This window comes from Apaloderma vittatum, unplaced genomic scaffold (assembly GCF_000703405.1).
Source record: "Apaloderma vittatum isolate BGI_N311 unplaced genomic scaffold, ASM70340v1 scaffold10450, whole genome shotgun sequence".
Taxonomy (NCBI): Eukaryota; Metazoa; Chordata; class Aves; order Trogoniformes; family Trogonidae; genus Apaloderma; species Apaloderma vittatum.
The window spans coordinates 25,214-50,931 of NW_009694708.1; the positions used below are offsets into that span (position 1 = coordinate 25,214).

General features: G+C 44.0%; 1 protein-coding gene across 1 annotated transcript in view; it reads right to left on the reverse strand.

Moving 5' to 3' along the window:
* Nucleotides 1-2,300: 2,300 nt before the first annotated feature.
* KCNH5 (potassium voltage-gated channel, subfamily H (eag-related), member 5) overlaps nt 2,301-25,718 on the reverse strand; it is a gene marked incomplete at its 5' end in the record, with an annotated part of 97,946 nt that continues 74,528 nt past the window's right edge. The window contains one exon of the mRNA XM_009868476.1: nt 2,301-3,248. Within this exon, the coding sequence (XP_009866778.1) occupies nt 2,301-3,248 (948 nt within the window). The remainder of the gene's footprint in view (nt 3,249-25,718) is intronic.

A 25,718-nucleotide genomic window follows, 5' to 3' on the forward strand; every position in this document is an offset into this window, starting at 1 on the left:
CAGCAGGTGCAAAATACAGCTGCACAATTTTGACAGCAGCAACTACAGCTGTGGAAAACCATAACAAGCAGGCAGCCATAACACCAGGCTTTAGCAAGACCTGTCCCTTGTGGTGGTGTTTTTCTTTCTGTCTTTTTTTTTTTCCTTCTAATTTCCTAAGGAAAGGAACTGAAGAAGGGGCAGAAACAGGACAGAAAGGAACAGCAAATGAGAAAGACCATCATCTCCCCAAAAGCCTCCACGAATTGATGTAAGAGAAGCAATGTCTTCTTTGGCTTCCTTATGAACTTTTGGGGGTTTATGAGTTTGGATTTCACAGTAGGAGACACGTTCACCTTAAGATGCGGGTTCCTGGTTGCCACTGCTGCAAATGATGGTTTGGTTTGGGTTGATTTTGTTGGGTTTTTTTTTAGTTTTTCAGGAAACGATTTAGTGTCGTTTCCGAATGTTAAGTAATTGGTATGGTATTGGCGTCTGGTAAGGATGCCCACTAATTATAAACATGTCTTTTATTTACCTGGTTGCTAGATGCCTTATGGTACATTTGTTTTACTACAGGCACTTTTGAGAAGATGGGATCTGGAGGCAAGAGGCCATTTAAGCGTGGAAGGGAAATCCTTCTCTGAAGGACCCAATGCACTCTACTGGGCTGGCCTCAAGCTGTACTGGTTAACAGCTCTGAAGCTGTGATGGCCATTTCTGCTGTGCACCACATGTATCTAGATTCCAAACCCGTGCAAATGGAGAGGCAAAAAAATCCTACCACACTCGAGTGCAGACCCAGGCAGAGTCCAAAACCTCAGCTCCAAATAGGAGAACAAACAGGTTCTAGTGCAAGAGCTCACCTTGACGCAGCCCTGCCATCCATCCAGGCTGGGCAATGCTCCAGCCTAGAAGGTGGAAATGGGGGTCTGAGCACAGTCCAAGACTGGGAGATGCTGATAGGAGCCAGCTAGGAGGGTGAGAACATCTGACACAGACCCAAGGGACACAGTAAGCGTGACGACTGGCTGTGTGGGAGCTGCAAGCCTGCTCTTGAAGTGTGCCCCCACGCCATGCACTGAATTTTTCCACAAGTCCGAGGCAAGAGTAGCAGGCAGAACCCTAGGGAGTTTATCTCCTCAACACTCTCCCACCCAACACTACCATCGAGGTGCCTTGCACTAAAGGGAATTTCATCCTGACCGGTTATTTTCTCTCTTTCTCAAAGGCACTTGCAGACCGATAAACTTGCTCAGAGAAGAGAGCGGAGAGGGATTAACTGCAGCCTTCTAACCTCAGGCTTTCAAACCTGCTCACGTGGCTCCCAAGGAGCTGAACTACAGTTGTTCTCTCCCTTGCTCAGACCTTGTGCAAAGTCATTCTGCCATAGGCAATGGGGGGGGACAGCGGGAGAGCAACTTCAACCCTGCAAAAACGGGCCATCCTAATGAAGATACTGACAGAACCGGACACCATCGCCGAGTGCTGCAAAGAGAATCTACATAACATTACTCTAACAGTTCAGTAAAAATGGCATCAGTAAAAGCAGGCTTTCAAGAAAGAAGTTACCCCCAACTCAGGGAGTGCAGCTGAGAGAGTTTCAGTTCATTTTGTTACATAAATCGCCATTATTATTTATTACTTATGATGTTAAAAGAGCAGGAGGATACTTGAAATAAAAGGCTGTGCATGCACAATACCCACATGAATAAATTCCAGTGATCCACCCCAGCACCGGCCACGGTGCCCTTCCCTGGTTATTGAGCTGAGCCCTCCCTTTAGGAGGAGTAGGGAAATTTATCATGAAATATACAGCATATTGTAATGCAATGATACTGGAAAACAATACTAACTGGAGTCTGAACGTGTCCTCCACATCTTGTTAAGCTACTGTTTAACTCGGCAGAAAAGACAGTGAGGAAATAAAAGATCAATTCGCCCAGCCTGAGATCAAAACTGTCATGGCAATATTGGCAGGTTAGACCCTGATTCTTTAAATAGTACATTGCCTTTGTTAAACAAAAGTCATTCTTTTATTACATAATAGAGATTATAAATAAATGTAAAGTGTGCATGCAGTCAACTGCATATTATACAAGCAATATCTATGTTAATAATTGTTTTCTTTGGCAGGCCAGAATCCAGCTGGACATGCAATATTTACATATCAAAATCCTTGGTGTGTTCAAGTCATATTGGATGCAAGTGAAAATATATATGTATATATATTTACCGTATACACACACACATATATATGTATAAAGGTATATATACACCTCTGCATATATACTGTATACATATATACACATAGGTATATGCTAAAAGTGGATTTCATCTTTTTCTGATTCAGGTGATGCAGGCCTTGAAACACTAAAAATATCCTGACAGGGTATCTGCTGGGGCCGCTGGGGTGATAAATGAGACGTGGGGGAAGAGATCTGGGGTACGTTCTTTTCAGACAATATTTTTAAAATTTCTGCCACCTGTTTCTCAAGGGCAGTCATCCTACTGCTTAGCAGCTGGATATCTTCTTTGAGTTCATGCTTGACTTCCTGCAGTGTGGTTTGTAAGGCCTGCTCAGGAATAGGGTAGAAAGGATGCCTAGCGTCAGCCTGAATGGGGCTGTGCTCCAGCGGGCTGCGAGCCTCACCAGCTTTATCCAAGCGAAGGTCACTTTTTGTTATTCCGCTGTCACAGGAGTCTGTTTTCCTCAGTGGGTTCTTATTTACACCATTCTCTGAGTCATTGCACTTGGGGTCATCGGACAGCAACCCCATGGACTCAGCCTTCGTGACGTTGTTCCAGTCCTCCTTCTTCTCCTCGTGGGTCCCCATCGTGTTCTTCAGTCGAAGCCACCCCTTCCCATTCCCATTTTTCATCCGCATGGGACTGTTTACTTTCAGGCATTTTTGGTCTCCATTTCCATTTGGCTTGAGCTCCATCGCATCCCTGTTGTTCTGCTTCATGGCCTCGCTGGTTTTCATGTAAGCCAGGGACGTCTGGATAGGGGTGATCTGAGACACGGTGACCACACTGGTCCCTGTGATGGAAGCCCCATTCTGCACGCTCCGGCTTTCCACCTGAAGCTGGTTCCTTTCTGGGTCAATGTGGGTTGAGCCTTGATTACGCATCTCCTTTTGCTGTTTGAATTTCTGGAAAAGTTTCCGCACGGGATGGTCCACAGGGATGCTCAACGTCACCTCATTCTTTTGGCGTAGGCGCTCTTCTTCTTCCTTCTTGACATCACTGATCTTCCGAAAGATGATCTGCGGGGAATAAACCCACAACAGAGTCAGTACCGAAAAGACATCACATACAGCAAACACTACCAGGAGATAGGGAAACAGTATGGAGAGAACAGCCATTTCTTTTCCTTTTTATCTTAATTTCTTGTAGTGAATTCAAATGGACCTGATCAAGACATAGTAACCTCAGATAAATACCACTGCATAGATATGGTACATATATATTCACGTACACTTTAAGAGTAGAGCTTAAAAGTGGGTTTCACCTTTACCTTTCATGCAGAAGACAGAGCCTCGAAGAACTAAAAATATCCCAAAAGAAACTGAAGAAAAAGAAGAAAGAAAGCGAGCAGAGCCCAAATACTGTGATACCTACCTACCCACTACTCACATTCTTACCTGCTTGGTCACTATCTTTAGTACAGATCGAAAAGAAACAGTAATTCAGTGGAGACTACACAGTTGTAAGTTTAATTCAACGTACATACCCTTCCAGAGACTGGAAAATCCAAATGTGCTCAATACTTTTTAGCTTTGCTTTTTGATAGTTTTGCAGGAGTGGCTGGAGGGTGCAATTATGTTTCCCAAGAGCCGTGTTGTGTGGCTTCACACAGCAACACAAGCATTTCCTGGAGAGTTTATACGTCTAACATGTGTGGGTGTACTGGGAGCACCATGGAGAAGCACCGTAACAGGCAGGAGTGATTACAAAACCCAGCAATATCCACCATTTCGTGATGCCATGCCATTTAATGCTGCAGTTATTTCACCCTGCAGCATCTTTCAGGACTCTCTAGAAAAAGCAATGTGAGCCTCAAGCTGTGGAAGGATCCACAGCATAAAAACCTTTTTGCTGATTTTATGTTACTCATATGATTATTCTTTCTTTTAAAGGTTCATCCATTTTTCTTGAATGTGCAACTGAGGCAGGATAGGGAAATTCTGGTTCTTGGGATGATGATACTAAAGTGAAAAGCAGCTCATAAAGAAATGCAAACGCAGACTGTGTAGGATAATGTTGATAGGAGAAGAAAGATCCTGCAATACACAAACAAAACTCTGACAGTCAGATGCAAGTCTTAAAGTATCCATTTGAGTATCCATATTTCATTATCTGTTTATTTTTTATAAAATGGCTTCTCAGGCCTGTCCATATTTTGCAAAGAAATAGTTGCTTTCAAGTCTCTCATCTTCGGAAGGTGGCAGAGAAGTGCTGCCATGGCTACAGCTCCTTCCCTGCGTGAATCTGCAATGAGCTGGACTTCAAAGCTTCATTAGAGAGCCTTCAAACACGGTAAATATATCCTTGTGCACTGCTGATAGATGCAGCTGCTTATAATAATTTGGAAAGTTAACATGTTTATTAGAGGCCCAGTTTTAAAAAAAAAACACACCACAACAAGAGAGAAACATAGAAGATACTTTCATCTGACTCCTGACCTAGATGCAGCAACACACACACTCATTTGGAAGCTCCCCTTCATTAGTGCCTGCCCTCATGGAGCCACTGGGGACAGCAAATAAATGCAAAAGAAGTTGCCCTTGATTCAAAATTAAGTAATTGCATTTAATTGAAGCCACGTTCTCTAAATGAAGATTTGAAAGGCCAGGCAGGTTGTTTTGTTTGTGCATTTGTCTCCCTGGCCAGCACCTTTGGCAGATGACATGATCCTGAAAGCAGCCAGCTGTGAGGAAGAGTCCCCAAGCCCTGTCTCGGAGAAGCTGGATGGTTCCTCTGCGGATGGTTCCTGTCTGGCTGCACTGCCCTGCCCTGTGCCATGCCAGCCCAGAGTGGCCTGAAAACATCTGGGATGGGGAAAACATTCTTTACCCACGGCTTTCCTGCTCTCTGGCCACAGCTCTATTCCTTGAGCACCCTCCCCTCCCTCGGCCAGCTTGTGCCTGGCCGATGGTGGCCAGGGTCGCTGGGGATGCTGCGAGGCCATGGCCAGAGGCCGGCGGGGATGCTGCAAGGCCGGCAGGGATGCTGCGAGGCAGGCAGTTGCCTGCAGCCTGGCAGAGGCTTGCAGCCATCCCGTGTCCAGGGCAGCACCGAGTGTGCAGTCTGGAGAGGCACAAGGCAACTTTGACAACTTCTGCCCTGCCAGTTTATAAAAACCAGAATGACAATGACAAAGATAAAAAGCAGACTGACAATGACAAAGATTCCTCTCCAAACACTTGCCCTTCACTGAAAACTACTCTCACCTCCCTTTTGCTCCCCAGTCTGCTCTTGTTCTTTCATTTCTCACTTTTCTCCTCTCACTTCAAAACTTCTCCAGCCAGAGGTTATTTCCCTGCACAGAATATAATTACCTGTGACTGCTGCTGCTGCTGCTTTCTGCAGAACAAAAGCCAAGACTTTCCTAATTTGACACCGCCTGTACCTCACGCTCCTGAAGTGGAGCCTTCTGAAAGCCAGGAAATCACTATGGGTTCTTTGGCCTCAGAACCACTTGACTAAACATCACTTGGATGACCAAGGACCCAGTAACCACTCCCAGTGAGCCTTCTCCCCACTTTACACCCATGTACTTTGGGAGAAGACACATTCCCAAAGTCCTGCTGTCACCTCTCCAGGAAGAGATACTCCTTCAGTCTCTTGTAGGATGCAGGAGCCTGGCAGAGCTCTTCAATAAACCCTTTCCTCCTTCTGTGCTTGTGACAGAAAGTGTTAACACCCTGGAATGATTAAGGGCAGCTCCTTTGAAGAAGCAAGTCTGCTGCCCTCTGAATTAGCACAGAAAACACCCAGGGACTCAGAAATCCAGGGATTAGCTAGGAGTCAAGAATTCAGAACTGATCTACCTTGGTGGAGCTTTATTGCTAAGGGAGCAAAGGTGGTCTGATACACAGCCCTGGGCCTCCACTCCCCACAGCTTTCTCATGTAACTTGTATGTGCTCATAGCTGTTTGTTATTTTCTTTTTCACTCTGAAATGCAGAATCAAGCAGACCCTCATATCCCAGCTGACAGCGTGAGATTACAAAACTTTGGAGACCAGGATCCTGGTCCTCATTCACCCACTGAACTACTCTGTCACCAGGAGAAAATCATTTCACTCCCGTGTTGCCACAGGGAGACTGTTCCCTCCTCAGGATGTCCATCCTCAACCACCGAGGGAGCACTATGCTTAGTGCAGCAAGGACCAAAACAGTCTTGGTCAGGACTACTTGATATCATTAGAACATGTACAAGTAAAAAAAAAAAAAAAGTGAAAGATGTGAATTCTAGCAGTAATAGTTGTTTTTCATTACCAAATTTTTCCATATAAGGAATTTTTTCATGTGGTTGGATTTAATGCACTTCTACAGCGGTTTAACCTAGGACAGAATAGGATTAAATCTGTTTACATGGAAACTTAATTTTATTAATGTCTAATAACCATCACTGGCTATTTTTCTCTATAAATAAGAACAGAAAACCATCTCATGCAATCTGACATTCCTCAGCAAATTGGGAGAAGCTTATTTTGAAATCTTAAATTGGATGAGCTATTTCAGTTATCCCTGACCCTTTTCAGAGTGGTTTGGCCTGTCCAAACCCAGGAATAGACACAAACCCCAAAGGAGTTAATCAGAAGAAACTGAATTAACTGTGTGTATAGCACATCTCAAGGAGCAAAAAGCCATGTCCTGTCTCACAGAAAGTCCTAAATTCATTAACGTGATGGAGATTCAGTGTAGGGCTTCATTTCCTTCATGGATGAGATTGTGAAAAACTGCGCCATGTGACACAAATCCTGTTTTATGAGACCAAGTCCCTGTTTTGCTTGCTTTTAGTGTGTTTATTTTGGGAAGGAGAGGGAAGGAGGTGATGTTAATTACTGAGTTGGCAAAGGTTAAGTAGAAGTTAACTGATGGTCAGCCTTGCGAACTGAAGTATTTGGGTTATGTACAAGGCAGGCACAGAGGAGATGACAGCAACTTGAGATTTAATCCTAACCCCAACCTCCTTTCCCTCACCTCTGTACCAAGAGGTAACTTGCCACGACTGTACACTCAGCCCATCACAACTTCCAAAGACAGACCTTAATAAACGTACCAGCAATGGGTACATTATTGCTGGAGCAGCTCCTGTGAGGTCCAGGTTTGCATAACTGAATCCAAAGCCAAGAGTAGATGAGGGCAGCAGCAGCGAGAGGTCAGGGAGCCAGCTCAAGGCTGAGACACACACAAGTACTCCCATCTACTGCTGAATTAATTAACAAAGCTGTGGCCTTTCCAGATGCTTTGAAATGCATCCCTTGCCTGCTGTCTTTTTTGGTACCAGTGCTGTGAAAATCACCCCTCTGTGACCTTGCTCCCTTTCTAAGTGACTCCAAGGAAGGTATATGAATGGATTAAAGAACTGATAAAAGTCTTGAAGAATTACAGAGTTCATAAAAGTGGCAATTATTAGAACAGAGATCATCCTGCACCGTTCCTAGAACATCCCATGCTGTTGTTAGTGGCGTTCAATATGCACCTGCCCCTCACCACAGAAATTCACAGAAACGTATAACAGTATAGCAAAAGGGCACACAGTCGTCATGGGCATGAATACAGAGGATGTGCTCCAAGTGAGAGAGAGGGAAAGCTAAACAAGGCCACCAGCATAAAGATTTTCACAGTGAGTAATAAACTCTGCCTGCATATGCTGTGGCATCCTACAGATGTGGCTGATGGGCAAGGGATGCTGGAGCCCTGCAGCAAGAAGAGACCCTGTGCTGGGAGAACTGGCTTGACTCGGCTCATTGGGCATTTCTGCAGTGCCAAAAATTGGAACAGGAGGCAAACACAACATTTCGGTCCCCACAGCTATATAGATCTATGCAGAGGAAAAGGAGGAGCCCTGCCATGAGGTTGGATTTGGGCCGTAATCCATGACAGCCCACACTGATGTGGGTGGTGGTCATCTCTCAAAAAATTGTTCCAGAGGTAGCTATATAGTCTGTATTCATGTCTTGTAGAAGTCCCATCTCCCTTGCATCTGGTTACTCACAATCCAATGTATTTGTCCAGATCCCTGTATTTTTGTTCCCATTTAATACAGGGACATCCTAGAAAGCACCTTATTTAATACTGTGGCCCTGAAGACAACTATTCACTGTTCCCCTTCCCAGCAGCACTGAAGATTAGTTAAATGATCCAGGTTAATAACCTCAAAGAAATAAATAGGGCTCTTTTTGACCTGGCCTGTGCCAGTGACCCATCACAGTTGTGCTGGAAAACGCTGCAGATGGAGCGAGTGGGATGAGCTGATGGAGCGAGTGGGAACTTTTCAAACCGGCCGCAGCAACGGAGGCTGCGTGTCAGGGAAATGCACCCTTCCTTGGACCACACTGGAGAACTGGAGGCTCCTGGCTCGCTGGCAGCTAGCCAAGACCTGCAGAGCTGCTCCTTCACGAGCTTTCAGATGCCACCAGAGGAATTTGATCTGGTCCTTGCCCTACGGGAATGTCTAATTCACGTAAAAAGAGTCAGGGTCTACACAAGGTATGTCGGTCTTGGCACTGTTTTATATAGGTCCTTTTCTGGAAATAGGAGAGCTGTCTTCCATTGCTTCCTTGGCCTGAAACTATTCAAGGCAAGTTCTTCACGAGCTTAGCTGAGTCTGGCAAATGGATTTTAGTTTTTGGTGATATACCCAATATCAGACAAATACTGCAGTCATATATACCTCATTTTATTTGGAAACAGAGCTAAAAAACCCCAAATAAATATAACTGAAAATAGTAAGGAAAGCTTAATTCATGCCTAGGCTGCATAATATAAACCAAACATTTGTAAAAATGTTTGCAAAAAATACTATTAATTTTCACATTTTGGAGTGCATAGTAGAAAAGCAATTGCCATTTTTATCATGCTAACAAGGGAGGCAAATTTGTGTTAGACCCAGGATTTAGACATAGGATATCCCAATCTATGCGGTGCTCAGACAAGTGTGCCACTTTTTTGCTTCTAAGAAGCAAAACCTACAAAAAAATACGTGCTCAGAACAGCCTGTGTCTGCATTTGAACTCATCTATCAGGAGCCCTGCACAGTCAGAGAGAAAAAGGCACTTGGAGGGGGTGAGTCATTTCACCTGCAGCTAGATGTTAAAACAGGTCAGACAAGCTGTACCCTGAAATGCCTGTTTGTCTCCTGTGTCTATACAAGGGAGCTTTGTGCACGTCACTTGGATGCAGACATCCTCTATATGATGGTGGGTAAGAAGTATCCAAACCCCTCTCTCTAGCAGTGTAAATGTCAGGGTTTGGTGCAGATCATGTAAAAAGCCTTCCAGTAAAGCTTCCTCTGTGTTTATGTGCATCATACCCTTCATGTGACGCTATTTTTATTCCCCACAGCATGCTAGCATACTGCCAGTTCCTGGCTGGGATACACTCCCCATCTATCCAGTCCTTCCAGATAAACACTATTATTATTTAAAAACTGTGGAGGAAGGACGAGTGACAACTGCACAGAAGACCATGCCAGATTGGCAGGTCCAAGTGAGAGCTTGTGAAAAAAACAGACCTCCTGTTTGCATGGAGCAATGAGATGAACCACTAATAAAAAAGGCAAAGCCTATTCTTACCCCTGCTCCCCAGAAAAACTCTATTTTTTGGTGGGGAACTGAGCTGGTCTTCCCACAGCTCCTAGGAAATTTGAGCTCACTGTGGATGGCTGTGGTTGCTCCTGTATACTCATCCTCCTCCACTGCAAATCTTACCTCCAGATCTTGCAGGATGGATGCAGCTCAGATCTCTCCCACCACTGGCACTGCCCATCCCAGGCCTCAGATGTGCTGAGATGAGCCTAGGATGCTTCATCCCTCAGTCCTTGAGGACTAGGCTTCTCTAGGAGCCTTCAGTTGTCAAAATAGGGCATAAATGAGACTCTCTCTTTCGATATTCTTAAGAATAGGTTAGTCGAGCCCAATTTCTCAAATATAACCTTTGGTAAACAAAATGGAAGTGTTTTTTAAACCTAGACAGGTCATAGAGAACATGATTCGCTATTAATACTTGTACATTAAGATGTTTTAAATCTTGTTTTTTCAAGTACTACATATTTTTTAATTAACTTTTAAGATGTTAACAAATCTCCCTTTTGGTTTACATGAATGAAAATGCACTTAAATTTACGAAGTTAAACTAATGAAAGAATGGACAGAAATGAACGAGCAGGAAATTACCTCACATAAGCCCTTTCTTTTTGCAATTAGGCAGAAGCTGCAGCCCTGGGACCTGGGCTAACAGAGCTGTGAAATGCATTTCAGTCTGACAGAAGAACCACGGTCCATCTATATTTGTCCTTCATCTGCAAATCCAGCCTGTGAGCCTCAGAGGCAGCCAGAGAAACCTGAACAGCCGGTGTTAATACAAACCTTCCTTTGGGATGGATGTAAGAAGCTGCTGCCATGCTCTGTGGAGGGACTCGGTGTCTAGACTGGTTCCCTGCCTTGAAAACCTGTTTCGTTGTAGGTTTTCTGCCCTTCCAAAAACAGAGAGGGCGATCAAGCATCATCCATAGATGCAGTTCCAGCTCTTAATCCCAAGGGAGAGTTCATAGAATATTTTGGGTTGGAAGGGATCTTTAAAGGTCGTCTAGTCCAACTCCCCTCCAGTGAGCAGGGACATCTTTAACTAGATCAGGTTGCTCAGAGTCCCATCCAACCAGACCTTGAATGTTTCCAGGGATAGGGCATTTACCACCTCTCTGTGCAACACTTTCCAGTGTTTCACCACCCTTGTCATAAAAAAAATTCTTCCTTATATCTAGTCTAAATCCATCCTCTTTTAGTTTAAAACCATTACCTCTTGTGCTATCACAAGTTTGGAGTAATGCCTCCTCTTATGTCAGGGCATGGCAAGGAGGTAGGCACAGACAGGTTGGATGAGAAGATCAAGCCAGCATAACCAGCAAACACGAGCAAAGAGCCAGCAAGGAGCACCACCTCCAACCCTGCTTCCATTAACAGCTTTTTGGATACGACTCACACAGGAGAGCAGCCCCCGACCATGGTGGTGTGCACTGGCAAGAGTCTCTGCAACCAAGAAACACCATCATAAACTCTCACCAAATATAACGATGACAAGAAACCTGGCAGAAATGGAAGAAAGATGAAGCCACAAAAGGCAAGAGCCAACTGAGACTGATGGCAGGGTGCCTCTTTCCAAATGCAAACTGCATTTAGGCTGCTTCACCTAATTTACTCCTGTAAATCTCAATGTCCTCTTAGCTCACTTTATTAACCTGCACTCTGAGGATGCAGAATAGATGGCCTGAAATGATGGCTTTATTTTTCTTCTGATCTGTACACTCCTCAGACAGCTTTACTTTGATGTGAAATTCAGCCTCAAAACCAAATTGCTCTAACAACTGTTTTAATTGCTCTCCAGTAAATTCTCCTTAATCTTCCTGTCCCAGGAACTGTTTTGTGTTAAACCATTGCTCCATCTGTGTGTGGGAAAGGAATTGCTGTCCTTGGCAATGCAGTGAAAATGACTGACTGCTGAGCAATTAGTTAATCTCTGAGATAGGAATGTTTCACTAAACAGTCTTTCATGCTGGATTTTGGAGGAAAAGATTTCTGTAGGTTAGTCTGCTGCCTACTTGAAAGAAACAGTAAATAATAGCCTTTTTGCAAATTTCTGTTGATCCTGACTTCACAGACATGGTAGCATGCAAAAGCTTGCTACCAAGCACATTTTAATTTTGCTTTGGATAAACTATATTCATTTTCTTTTTCTCCTAAGCAATTATAGAATTGACTTGTAAGCACTTCAAGCAAAGGAGAAATATTTCCATGACATTGAAAAATACCTTTTAAGGGAAATTTAATAGCATTTTATATGCAAGAAAGTGGTTAATCCTTTCATCACAACTTAATAAAGATCTGTGCCTCCCAAGCTGCTCATCTAAAGAAAATGTGGGGTATGTAGAGAGGGAGAGACCCTTTAGAAGAACCCATCGATAGCCTATAACCGATTTCCCAGAGTCTAGAACTTCCATCACTCTGCTACTACGTGGTCAGCATTTCAGAAATTGGTTACTGTAGGTAAAATTTTAATCTGGTTCTCTTTTGTGTTTGCAATCAATTGGCACAGCACCCTACTACTCCTTGCAGAGAGACATTTGTGCATGCTGGCAGGCAATTAGGCTGATTGCATTAAGAAGAGAACTGCTGAGATTTTGCCCCATCTATTTCATACTTGGTATGAATCCAAAGTCAGCCTGGTTTACTTTAAAACATGTCTGGACAGAGGAAAGAGAAGAGAGGACAGGGCTCCAAGTCACATTTGTCACAACCCAAGAACATCATGGCCAGCACCAGACTGGGATTCAGGAGAATGGATTATTCTGCTGACCTCCGTCCAAGCGGGAAGTCTTGCTCAAATCACACTGTCTCTTCATATCTCCATCTCTCCCAGTGTAAGAGAGGGTAATAACATTGCCCTAATATCTCCCATTAATTGCAAATGCCTCTATCACTGCTATCTACTTACAACTAAGAGAGCAGAATCCATGGCTGATAGCAGAGAGAGGTCGCTGTTTTGGCCTGTTGCCAAAACTGAGACAGTTCATTGATTGTCATGAGAGCCATGAACAAAATACTCATAGGTGTTCTCAGGAATTCAACTCAGGATTAAGGGCCCAAGGCATTGCTGCACTGAGACATCCAGGGAAGTGCACAAGGCATGTAAAATGCTACACAAAGTCCTTTCCTGATGCCCTGATACATCAGTGAAACCTTAAGGGTGGCATTGTCACCTACTCTGCAAGGAAAGATAAGTCAAATTTTTTAGCTTGAGTGATGGGCACTGATTCTTCAAATGGTGTGATTACGTGTTTAACCAGGCACCTGCTGAGCTAAGGAGTCAGATTTCACAAAGAAAGGACAAAACCTCTGTTCCCAAAATTGCACATATTTATACCAACAGCAAGAGTATTTTTTATGAGCAACTTGGTTCCTGGATCAGGAGCTCTTATATTCTTCCAGTCACTCAGACCTGAGTGCCTCCTGCCTCCACACCCAGCACTTTCAGAGGCCTCCTTTTTGTGCTCCAGGGGAAGATAACACATGATTTACTGCTGCTGCAGGCTTAGCTGTTATATCTGCTGCCTGATGGGCTCTATTCTTCTGCTTGAAGAAGAGCACTGTGGACCTGTCCTGGTCTGAGAGTATAAGAATAAAAGTTCTCTGGGGCTCCCAGCACAAGTGGCAAGTAGGGGAAGGAAGGGTCAGCTGTGCCTATGGGGAGGAGAGGATTGGCAGGTGACCCAATTGATAAACCTGTCAAAGTGTAAGGCTGGGTCAGCCACTAAACTTTGACTGGCGCTCTCTGTGACACCCTCATAATCCTTCCAGGTAAGGATAACCAGAGAACCAGGGAGAGAGACTTTGAGGTTGAAAAAAACCCAACCCCAATACTAACAGTAACAATGAAGATGTTGAACTATATACAGATATAAAGTAGCATGCGAATATGCTCAAAGATACAAAAGGTTATGTTAATAAGGGATCCACACCTTCCAATGACAATAGAGTCCCAAGCAGAAAAACACACCCCAGACTGGACTTGGCAGTAGACATGAGTGCCCAAGCCCAGAGTCCTGATGACATTCCCAAAAAAACCCAGCCAACCAAGCAAAAAGAACCAGAACAGGAGCCATGCTGCTCCCACCCAAAGTGTAGGAGCAGGGAAAGACAACCTGTTCTGATGAATGGTGCTCCTCTACAGTGTGAACACAGGAGGTAAGAACACCGCCAGCACAGGGAGGGATAACAAACAGCTGACAACCAACCTCCCAGCACAGCAGCTCTAAAAGCCCCAGGGCTCTCCTTAGGGGCCCTTATATACTGAGAACCATGGGAAGGAACACTGTGATTGGTCCATCTGGGTCACCTGCCCCATCCTCTCCTCCCCATAGGCACAGCTGCCCCCCATCCCCTACTGTGACTGTCAGTGTGCCAGGAGCCCCAGAGGACTTTTACCCTGGTGCTCTCAAACCAGGACAGCGCCTTTGGAAGTGGGGAGCTTTTAAACAGGACTCTAGAATTGAAACTGATCACTTCTTTTGCTGCTTTGCCCTCACTATTTTCTGTTTTCTTTGCTTTGATCAAGCAGCAGATGCCTTAGCATGTTGTGTACAGCCAGATTCAAACCTATTTCTCCAATACTATGAAAGACAATGAAACACATCTACATACAAAATTATTTAAAACAATAAAAGGCTACTTCACTGATGAATTTATGGTATTTTTCAACCAGGGTCTGTTGCTGGGTGGCTTAGTTTAGGGTCAGTCCATTGCACAGAGGCGTAGTGATCTACATGGCCTCCGAAGACTGGACCATGACCCAAAGAGACACAGACGCTCCTGTGGGGCTCCTGTCAAAACTGGGGGTAATGAAACCCAGCTTTTGCCTCCTAATTCCTTTGCAGGACCATAAGTCCTACATGGAACTCAATACAAAGGCTAAATTGGACTGAGGAGCTGAAATACTTTAATGGATCAGGGCTTAGTTTGTTTTCTGTATACAACATAGATGTGGTTAAACATGCGGAAATTGAGCAGAGAGCAATTTTGGGATAACTGTTGCAGTATAACTATTACTGATCAGTGTCTCATGGGGACCCTTGTTCCTTCTCACTGGTTAGGCTTATCCACTTTGGGATTTAAATTCATGCCTTCCTTTACTCCGTAACAACTCTCCCATGTAAACAAGTCTAGACCAGGTTGGTCATTTCATGTGTGAGCAAACTGAACAGTTCCTCCTGTTCTCTGCCCCCTACCAATCTCTCCTTCCTGCAGATGTGCTCTTGATGGACAGCATCATGCACTTGTATCTCCGTTCCCCTTCTCTTTTCTTCCTTACTGAAGCAGTTATTAGAGGCAGCACTGGCACTAAGGTAGAGGGAAGTGCAGATTTTGAACACTCTTGCTAAGCTTTCTTTCCTTCCAACTTGTAGATGTTTCCTGCTATACAGATCTCCTGTAGGAAGGGAAGCTGGGGTACTTATAGAGAATATGGTGGATTTCCAGTCCTTGAGAAAGAGAAGCTCTACAGAAGGCTAAAAGCTGAGGCCCAATAGACTCAATATCTTTCACTGCACGTGGAGGAGAATCCCAGCAGATGTCCTCCACCCACCGCAGCAAAACCATTGTGTGACTTTCAGAACTCCACAATGATGTAAAGAGCTGGTGACATATACCAGCAAGTGGGGCACAAAGTCCATGTTGCCACCACCAGTCCTGCCAGCCCACCACCACTAAGTGCCCTAGGGCTGAAGAGCTGAAGGGAGCTTCCTATTGCCTCCTAGCCCAGCTGTAGGATGCTGTGCTCATTGCGAGACAGTGCCCCTTCAACAGGACAGCTTCCAGCTAGATCAGGCAGGCTTGGTAGTTACAAACTTTTATTGGCCATTGGATCAATATCTGCTATTGGCACTGGCCTAATGAATTGTCAATAAGCAGCAGCATCAAGTGATTCAGGCTTTGCTGTGGTGCAGATGATTTATAGTCTGTGCATTTTATTTCAGACGATTGAAAAAAGAAACTTCTCAAAGGAAGCAGCCTTCACTTTGCCCAGTGCAGTATCTCCTACGAGTTATATGCTTCTAAGGATAAATAGGAAAAGAGAGTTCAAAGCCTCCAGATGACAGCTGGGTGGTTTGAACTTGGGGCAGACTGCAGAAATGGTGCTCTCTGGGACAATGAGAAGCGCTGAGAGACTTTCAAGCTTCTCTTCACCCTGATTTAACTTGGAACAGAAAATAATCATCAATAATAATATACAGTACCAATCTACCACTCTTCTTTCAATCCTGCTGGAGAAAGTCGTATTCACATTGCTGCCTCTTTTGCCAGATGCCAAAACCAGGGCACAGGGAGGTCATGTATCACTTGCTCAGGGTCACTGAGTGGCTTAGTGGATGAACAAGGGGGATGGAACCAAGGTTACCAGTCCAAAGTCCCCATAGTAAAAAGCTATACTGCAAAGAGATTAAACATACAGATATACATATTAAAGTTAAAAAACCATTATTCCTATAATGATGCACCTTCTTTCCAGTTTGGGAAATATATTTCTGGATTTGAAATAGTTGGAAGGGCTAAACTATCATTGCAGTTAATTGCTGAAATTAAATCCAGGCTAGGACAACTTTACTGCTGTTCAGGTTTGTGTTGGAAGAGGGCTGGGGAGGTGAGCAGCACTATCTCTGGTTTTTAGTGAAAATTTTCAGAAGGCTTTGCTTTCATTGCAATGAAAAACGTCAAAATCTTCATGCTTGGCTTCCAGCCAGCCCTACTTGTGACAGACCCAGTACTCCTGCATATCCCTAGCACAAAGCCACACAGAACACAGACCCAGAGGATTTGCAGAATTCATGTTTTGTTCTCTGTGGTTTTGCCTCTTATGGGTTTCTGCCTGAAGACCAAACGCTCTCAATAAATGCCTGAGAGAGACTCTCCATTAACAAAGTAATACATCAGCGAAAGATTTGCAAATTGTTCCTAAAATGAACTATTCTCTCCTCTCAGAGTGAATATTTGAATTAATTGGAATGATTATTTTTGTTCAATTTTTTTTCCCTTAAATATTACTGAACCAGACTATAAAGTGCCTGAAATTTAATTTGAAGTCTTCAGACCTGAAAAAATGTTTTATAACTGAAAGCTTATTGATTTTATTCCAGCTATATCCACTGGCCTAACAAAAGATAACTTCCCTTGCTGTCAGCCTTGTTTCTGATATCGAGGACATTCTACTTGGCTTTCAGAAACTTTGGTTTATACGGAATGTTCTACCGGCTGCCCTGTTTGTTCACTTGATCATTTTCAAGGTTTTGTTAATTTATTGAAAAGCTTTTATAACAGGAGCTTCAATTAAAACAATGCACTTTCAGCACCATGTGATGTAGAACACCATCAGTTTTCTTTGGAAGTGATGAGTCAGAAATGAAGAAATAATTTTAAAGGACAGAACGTATGAACAACAGACCCAAACGAAAGAGACAGTGGGCAGTCTCTGTACCTCGAAGAGCCACAGCATTAAACCTTGCTGCATCTTTCCATATTACAAAACAGAGAGGTAAAACACTTGTCACTTGAACCGGTTGCAATAGTGGAATTAGTTTGGTTCAGGTGATGAGAGCCAAGTGATTCAAGCTAATTCAAAAGCATGGTAGTTGTCCTGAGTGGAGCAGATTTTGGTTGGTGGTGAGACAGTCATTTGCTTGTCTCCTATTTGCTTCTAGATCCCGGTCAAAGACCTGCTCTTTTAAACTCTTGTGGAGGTGAAAGTGAGGGCATGTCTATGCCACACCACAGAGAGGGACACAAGGACGCCTGTTGTACCATAGTACTGTTCCCCTGAAGAGAGGCAGGATTAATTAGGCTCAGTTCAGAACTGCTCGAATCTGGTTCTGCTGCTTTCAAACCTGGAGCTCACACTGCTTCATGGTTTTGCTTTCAACCAGTCAGCCATGACAAAATGATCTCGGAGTTACTTCTTTTCCTACTTGACCCACAAACACAGCTTATTGCCATATCAGAGAAGACAGAACCTGACTGGACCAAATCCAGAGAAGTGCTGCCAGGGCTCACTCCCTTGCTACAGATCTTTTGGATGAAATCCAAGCTCAAATGATCGATGGACATATCCCCGTGCCTACCTTCGCCACGGGATGCCCTGCAAACGAAGTCACTGGGATGCTGCAAGGGAGAATGTGCTGGGGCAATTCAGCAGCTCACATCTCCCCGTCTCAGCTCAGAGATGCCAGCACGAAATTCAGTGGCAGTGTGACCTGGCATTTCTTTCAAACTGAAATTAAGACTCAGAAAAGATGAACACCTCTGAAGATCATTCACTGACTGAAAGACAAGGACAGCCCACTGTGTAACTGACACAAAATAAATCAGATAAGCCATTGGGAAATCCCAATTTAACAGGAAAAAAGACCGAAAGGTTATTTAAACTTTTAATAGCTACTTCATTTGACTATAGAAAGCTCTGTGAAATAACCTTAACAAGTATCCCTGGGATTCTTCAAGTGAAACATCTCACTCAGCAAGAGCTAAAATTTTCCCAGTTGAGAGCTCTCAGTTGGCAGTGTGTAAGAAGTGCTGGCTGTTGAAACACACTGTAATTGCCTTTAATATGATCAGCGCTTCAGTGGGGAGGAACCCTTTGAGGAGCAAAAAGGACCCAAGGCATAAGCATGCAAACATTCAAGAGTATCTAGTCAAGATGAAATGTACTACAAAAAGGATGAGCTACTTTCACCTAAGCATCTCCCTTTAGCCAAAAGAAGTTGGCCTAGAGCTGCGACTGAGAGTGCTTCAGCTCAAGAGAGTGAAGGAACTACAGTTTTTCAGACACATCTGTAGATAGAAGGTAGGGGCCTTCTATTTATGGCATAACGAAAAAAATTTAGGGAGCAAAGACTCCATTTCAATCCTGCTGCTAATGTTCCTTTGTACCTGAATCTGCCTCAGTGAAGAACTTTCTTCTTCTTTCTGAAGCAGAAAGTCAAGGTTTTGCACCCACGGGCAGAGGAGCCAGGAGGAGAGCTGTTCACTAACTAGTGAGTTTCCTATGACACATGGAAATACTTCACCAGGTGTACGAAACTTCACCACAAAAACAAGTGTGCTGCTCCCTGAAGGTTACTTGTGTAGAAATTAAGTTGCTAACAACAGTCCTATCAGAGCCTCTTGCAGGGAAAACCAGCGGGTTCCCTACATGACAAACACCGAGGGAGGACAAAGTGTTTTGCCTGTCCCCAGAGGGACCATTAGACTTTTTCTAATCTCAGAAGATATGACTGAGGAATTTGGCAAGTGGTGACTTTGCAGAGCTTTTACTTCTGAAGGGTATTGGCAAGACAAAGAGACAGCATAAAAGAGTTAACTAGTGGGTGTATGGGGCTGGGATAAACAGATGGTGTGGTGAAGAGCCATTTCCTTCCCATTTACATGCTGACTGCATTAAATCAATTCCTGGGCTTCCCTGGCAATAAGCTAAGACTCTGCTGGGGAGAATTTTAGTGATCTGGCTATATCCCAGTTGTGGGTATCATTCTATCGTGTCCCTCTATACAGCCTATTCTTGGGAAAAAGGTTCTGAAATTTTTTTCAGGTGATTCTCGAGGATCTTCCCCAATACCTGTATCACATTCATCACCTCTTTTCTAGATGTGGATGTCTGTAAAGCCCATCAGCACCATTTTATGTTCCTATCCATGTACTAGGCACTGACACAGGATGCTCCTTAGGGGCTGTGCCTGCTGTTTTTGTAGCCTTAGCTTATCTCATTGCTCCAGACCCAAACAAATTAGTTTGTAATCCACAGTATTGTATACTTTGGCAAATCTGGCTTTAAAAGTGATCAGAAATGACCTCCTGTAAAACTGGAGTCAGTCCAGTTGATTTGTCCCCTCTTCCTGTCTGAGGCTAGTAAGAAAACTCTGTACCTGCACAAATAATAGGCCTTTGCAATCAATAACATTGATGATTCTGTATTCCCCCATTTGTGACTGTGCTGCATCCTGTTTATTCACTGTTTGTATCCTTTCCACCACTCCCTGTGCACACACAATTAACGAAACAGCAGCTGGTACAGGATAAATGCTGCTGCAAGGATGCAGAGAGATGCCAGACAGAAAAAGTACAGATCTCTACCTCTGGCTCTGTTACTTTTCATTTCAGATGCTGCATTTTCTTCCCAGAAGTCCTTTTGACCTCTGAGACTTTGGCTAAAGCATTCTCTCTGTTTTTCTCCAGTATGATTTTTTTTCTGGTGTTTGAAAAATCCAGCTAATCCGAGTCTCCCACATGAGACAGCAGTTCCTCGGTCACCTTCTCCCAGGAAGACCTTGTCCAGGCACTTCTAGGAGGCACTTCAGCAGGGCTGACCTGTGGAGCGAGAACACCTGCCCACAAGAAGTCTAGTAAGGCTAAAGAAGGGTTTTGGGGACTTTGCAAGGTCAAATGGCCACAAGGATGATTAGAGGGCTGGAGCACCTCTCCTGTGCAGACAGACTGAGAGAGTCGGGATTGTTCAGTCAGCAGAAAAGAAGGCTTCGAGGAGACCTTATCGTGGCCTTCCAGTTTCTTAAGGGGGCCTGCAAGAAAGCCGGTGAGGGACTTCTTAGGATGTCGGGTAGTGACAGGACTAGAGGGATCGATCTAGAGATGGATCGGTTCAGACTGGACGTTAGGAAGAAGTTCTTCCCCATCAGGGTGGTGAGACACTGGCACAGGTTGCCCAGAGAGGGGGTGGAAGCCCCATCCCTGGAAGTGTTTAAGGCCAGGCTGGATGGGGCTCTGGGCAGCCTGATCTAGTGGGGGATGTCCCTGCCCATGGCAGGGGGTTGGAACTAGACTTTAAGGTCCTTTCCAACCCTGACAATTCATTGATTCTATGATAAATCCCTGTCCCAGAATAGTCCTTATCTACCACACTAGCAGCTATCTGACTCTTTGGACTGAACTTGAGCCCAACTGGTCTGGGAGGAAGCTTTTCATAGGACACATTACTGAGAGTAACCACTGGGTCCAATGGTGACTTAGTTCAAACTTTCTGACATATGCTTTAAGTTATAGCTGATGGTTCATGCATACCAGGCAGGCATCTGTTTGGTATATTAATGCATAGCTGTATTGAGCCAGTATATTATTATGCATGTACTTCTGTACAACATTTTGAGGTTATTGGCTAAGTCTTTTAATAAAAGGAAACAGGGACAATTAATAACACATGGAAAACATGCATGATTCAGTTCATCCATTTACATTTCTGCTGTAGCATTCTTTGGCAGGAGGGCTAATACAGCCTGGGAGAAGGATGGAGTCATTCATAATTGAGCTGTTCTGAACTACCAACAACTGTTCCATTTAAAAATGGATTTGCCTTAGACTCATGATGGACATGGAAATTCATTACAATGGCAGGCAGTCAAGGAAGGAAGAATCAGTGAAAATAGTGAGGCTAGACACAGAAATTAAATGCTGAGATGCCAGGATGCTCTGATAAGTTCAGGGACATGGAGGAGAAAAACTGGATGTCTGTGCACCAAGGGGCAAGCAATGGGCACAAGTGGAAAATCAAAGTTAATCTTAATTAAAATGTTACATTTCAGCTGTCTGGGAGAAATATCCTGCTTAGGAATGGCTGTTCTCTGCTGCTCTCATCTGCTGATTGCTTAGGTCCCCATTTTCACATTTTTAAGGGAGAGCAAAGTGGTTTAGGCTCTCAGAAAAAGTCAAAGCCTGCTCCTGTAGTAACAGGAGCGCTGTCTGTGATAAAAAACCAGAGGACAATTGACTGTTTCCAAAGGGGATAAGTTCTCACAGAACATGTTGAGGAAAGCACCCCCGCTCTGCAGGTACAGTGACTGATAGAAATATTTTGATAGGAAGCACTACACAAAATCTTTGTGACAGCTGAAACAGTTTTGTGGAGTACTAATAAAATAATCTAAAACCCACCTAAAAGTCTGAGGCAAGTTCAAAAGATCACTGAGAGTTTAATTAACGGAGTTAAGAGAATCAGAGACTTTTACATCTGCTTATGCTATGCTCCTTTTTTTAAACAGTAAGTTAAATCTGAAAACCATATTATGATTTTTTTATCTTTAGGAAGGGAAACAAATAATGACTAACGGCTGTGAAAACTGAGAAGTAAATATATGAGGAAAAAATCACAGATTAATAATATGTATTACTTCTTAAATACATGGAGGATTCTTGCCTTTCAGGAAGTTGGTCAATAGTGCAATAATAGGGAACTCTGCTTAGTTCAAGTGCTTCCCAGATTCATTGAGTGTATTAGGTTGGAAGGGACCTGTAAACTTCATTCAGTTCAACCTCCCTGCAGGGAGCAGGGACATCTTTAACCAGATCAGGTTGCACAGAGCCCCATCCAACCTGACCTTGAATGCCTCCAGGGGTGGAGCCTCCACCACCACACCAATGTTTCACCACCCTCATAGTAAAGAACTTCTTCCTAATGTCCAATTTAAATCTACCCCGCTCTAGTTTAAAACCATTGTCCCTCATCCTGTCGCTAGAGGCCCTGTAGGCCTCCTTTAGGTACTGGAAGGCCACTATAAGGTTTCCCTGGAGCTTTCTCTTCTCCAGGCTGAACAACTCCAACTCTCTCAGCCTGTCCTCATAGGAGAAGTGCCCCGGCCCTTTGATCATTTTTGTGGCCTCCTCTGGACCTCCTCCGACAGGTGCATGTCCTTCTTGTCTTGGGGGGTCCACAGCTGGATGCAGCACTCCAGATGAGGTCTCACCAGAGAAGAGCAGAGGGGCAGAATCACCTGTCTGCTGGCCATGCTTCTTTTGATGCAACTCAGGATGCAATGTGGCCTTTTGGGCTGCAAGTGCACATTGGTGGCTTATTGCCAACTTTTTGTCCACCAACACTCCTTAGCCCCTCTCTGCAGGGCTGCTCTCTATCACCACCATTCTCCAGCCTGTAGTGATAATGTAGATTGCTCCGACCCAGGTGCAAAATCTTGCACTTGGCCTTGTTGAACCTCATGAGATTCACATGGGCCCACTTCTCCAGCTTGTCCAGGTCCCTCTGGAGGACATCCCATCCCTCTGACATCTCAACTGCACCAATTAACTTGGTGTCACCTGCAAACTTGCTGAGGGTCCACTTAATCCCACCATCTCTATCATTGATGAACATACTGAAGAGCACTGGTCCCAGTATGGACCCCTGAGGGACACCACTTGCCACCCATCTCCATCTGGACATTGAAAATGTTGCTGTCCCTTCTGACAGCCATGCCCACCTCTGGCATATATGTAAATCAGATACTCTCAAAATTGCTCCTCCAGACTTCCTTCACATGGCACTTGAATTCAGGCAACTTGCTAATCACAGCAAGTGGCTGACAATTTAAAAGGCAATCAACCACAGATCAGTAAACTGGAAGTGACAAGTTGGGTTTTATTTTGAAGTAAAACTAGTGGGATCCATGCAAACTTCCCAACAAAGTTTGTCTTTCACTTTGCATACAATTTAATACTTTCCTACACGCATCATTTACTTGTTGTAGAAGGCAGTCCAAAACCAAAAGTAAGGCAAATGTAGGATTGCATTAAAAGTAAGGCAAATGTACGATTTGCATGACTGCAGTGATCATCACGCGCTGAACCAGAACGTTTGGGTATTATTGCATCTGTGAAGCGTGTATTGCAAAGCAATAGATGGATGGATTTATATTTGTACATTTTATAGGTATATAGCATGTAACTGGTGAGGAGGCTTTCTGTGTAAGTCAAGAAAAAACTGTTTGGAGAGGGTAGGCAAGAATAAAATCAGTGCTCTTTCCAGTGCAAAACAGCTGTGAAACTGTTACTGATCATTTCTAGACTGGATAAAATGAATCCCACTTCAGGCAGAGCTATAAAACTCCTCCTCTGCTGAATGCTAAAGATTCATCTGCTACCTGTGATGCTTGTGGGAATCAGTGTATATGATCCCAATCAACAAGCAGAGCTACTTTTTCCCCAGCCATAGTTTTGGGCTCATTGTAACTGACATTCCCAGTCTTCCAGAAGTAAGGTTTGGGCAGTGTGAATTGTTGTGTAAAACTCATTTTTATACCTGCAAGCCATGCTGTGCTGTGTTACTAAAACATCTGGCATTCTGCTCTAGGAAGCAATGACAGAAGCACTCGGAATTAACTGTCTCAGTTCTGTAACACTTTCACCCTTTTTTGCAGTTACCATGTTCAAATGGTGGTAGATCTACACAGTAATTAGGGTCAGCAGCCCACGCAAGAAGAAATCCATTGCTCTGGGCTAATTGTTTGGAGGGGTATGAGATAACACAGCAGACCTCTTTCCCCACTTTCTGTGCAAATCCTACCTGCTAGGATGCTGGTGGCCTCAGTGTTAGGCACAGTTCTATGTGACAGAGGTGGCCCAGAAGCAGAGAACCACCCGCAGCAGAGGCAGCTCCTGGGCTCACCCAGGGCACCGCGGAATAAATTGGTTACTCTCAGCGATAGCGCAGATGTATTCGTAACACTCCCATGGGTTATCAGGCACTAGAGCAGTCACACAAGGCTATGGGGAAATCATCTTTGTTAAGATGTTCTTTCCCACAAGACAGCCTGCTGCAGAGCTAAGCCTGGCAATGTAAAGACAGGGATGGTGATCTGCTCAGGTCTGCTGCTGGCTGAGCCGCCAGTGCCTGCGTTCACAACATCAAAACACAGTGGAGGCTGATGATGAAAACCTTCTTAACTTGCAATAAAAAATGAAATGGCAGTGTTGCTTCCCATTACACCATGCATGTTCCTTCCCTAGCAGCTGGGAGAGATTAAAAGCATCAGTTTTAATCGATGGGGGGAGGTGAATACAAAATGCTTATTTTTTAATATTTACAAGATTAAAAGTAGTAAACCTTTGATTTTTTTATCGTCATTCAAGCCCTGTGCAAGCAACACTGCCCTAAATCGATATTCACAGACAGCCTGCAGAAATCTTCTTGAGTCAGCTAAAGAGTCTCTTAATTATGACAGCTTTCCAAACAAGAAAACGTATTAATCCACAAAAAGCACAATAGCAAATAATCATCAATCTGGATGTTCACACTAACATAGCCAGTTTACATTTTTGTTTTCCTGTGGACACTGACTATCCCTGATATTTCCTGTTTAGTGATCTTTATGCACACAAATAAATCACTGTTTGCATTGCCTGCCTGAAGAAGAGATACTCGCACCTTTTGCTAGGTTAAATCAGTAAAGTGCCTTTTACAACAGCTGCTGAATCCCTGCATGCAGAAAGCAGTGCATCAGCGCACAGGATATTTTTCTGCAGCCATACCATGCTGTTCAAAGATTCTGGAATGAAAAGTATGCTAAATTGCCTTGCATTTCTCAACAAAAACCAGCAGTATGACAAACAAGATCAAATGACCTTTTGATTTAGATTTAGACACAGAAGCTACACGTCTAGGAAAAATTACATCTACCTCTGTAATGCCACGGGATTATCAGAATTGGGCTCAGTCCTACTTTTAACAGAGCTGGGGGTGCTTTGCCTGTCGCTCATGTATCTCAGGACATCTGAGAAAAGTATTTAATTTAGAGATTATATTCAGAATAGAATAGGGGCTTTCTGGTACCCTGTGGGATTAATGTGGCTCTGAAACACTATTAAAGATGATAGTGCATTGGCTAATCTGTGCATCTGCCTGAAAGGAAAATGTATTAATCAAGACTGTGCCACAAATCCATACTATTCCTTGCCTCCCAAAGACCCTGGAGGATATCCAGTGGCCTGCTTTTCAGGTAAGCATTCAAACACTAAGATACCAAAATGCTTCAGGAGGAGAGGAGAGGAGAGGAGAGGAGAAGAGAGGAGAAGAGAGGAGAAGAGAGGAGAAGAGAGGAGAAGAGAAGAGAAGAGAAGAGAAGAGAAGAGAAGAGAAGAGAAGAGAAGAGAAGAGAAGAGAAGAGAAGAGAAGAGAAGAGAAGAGAAGA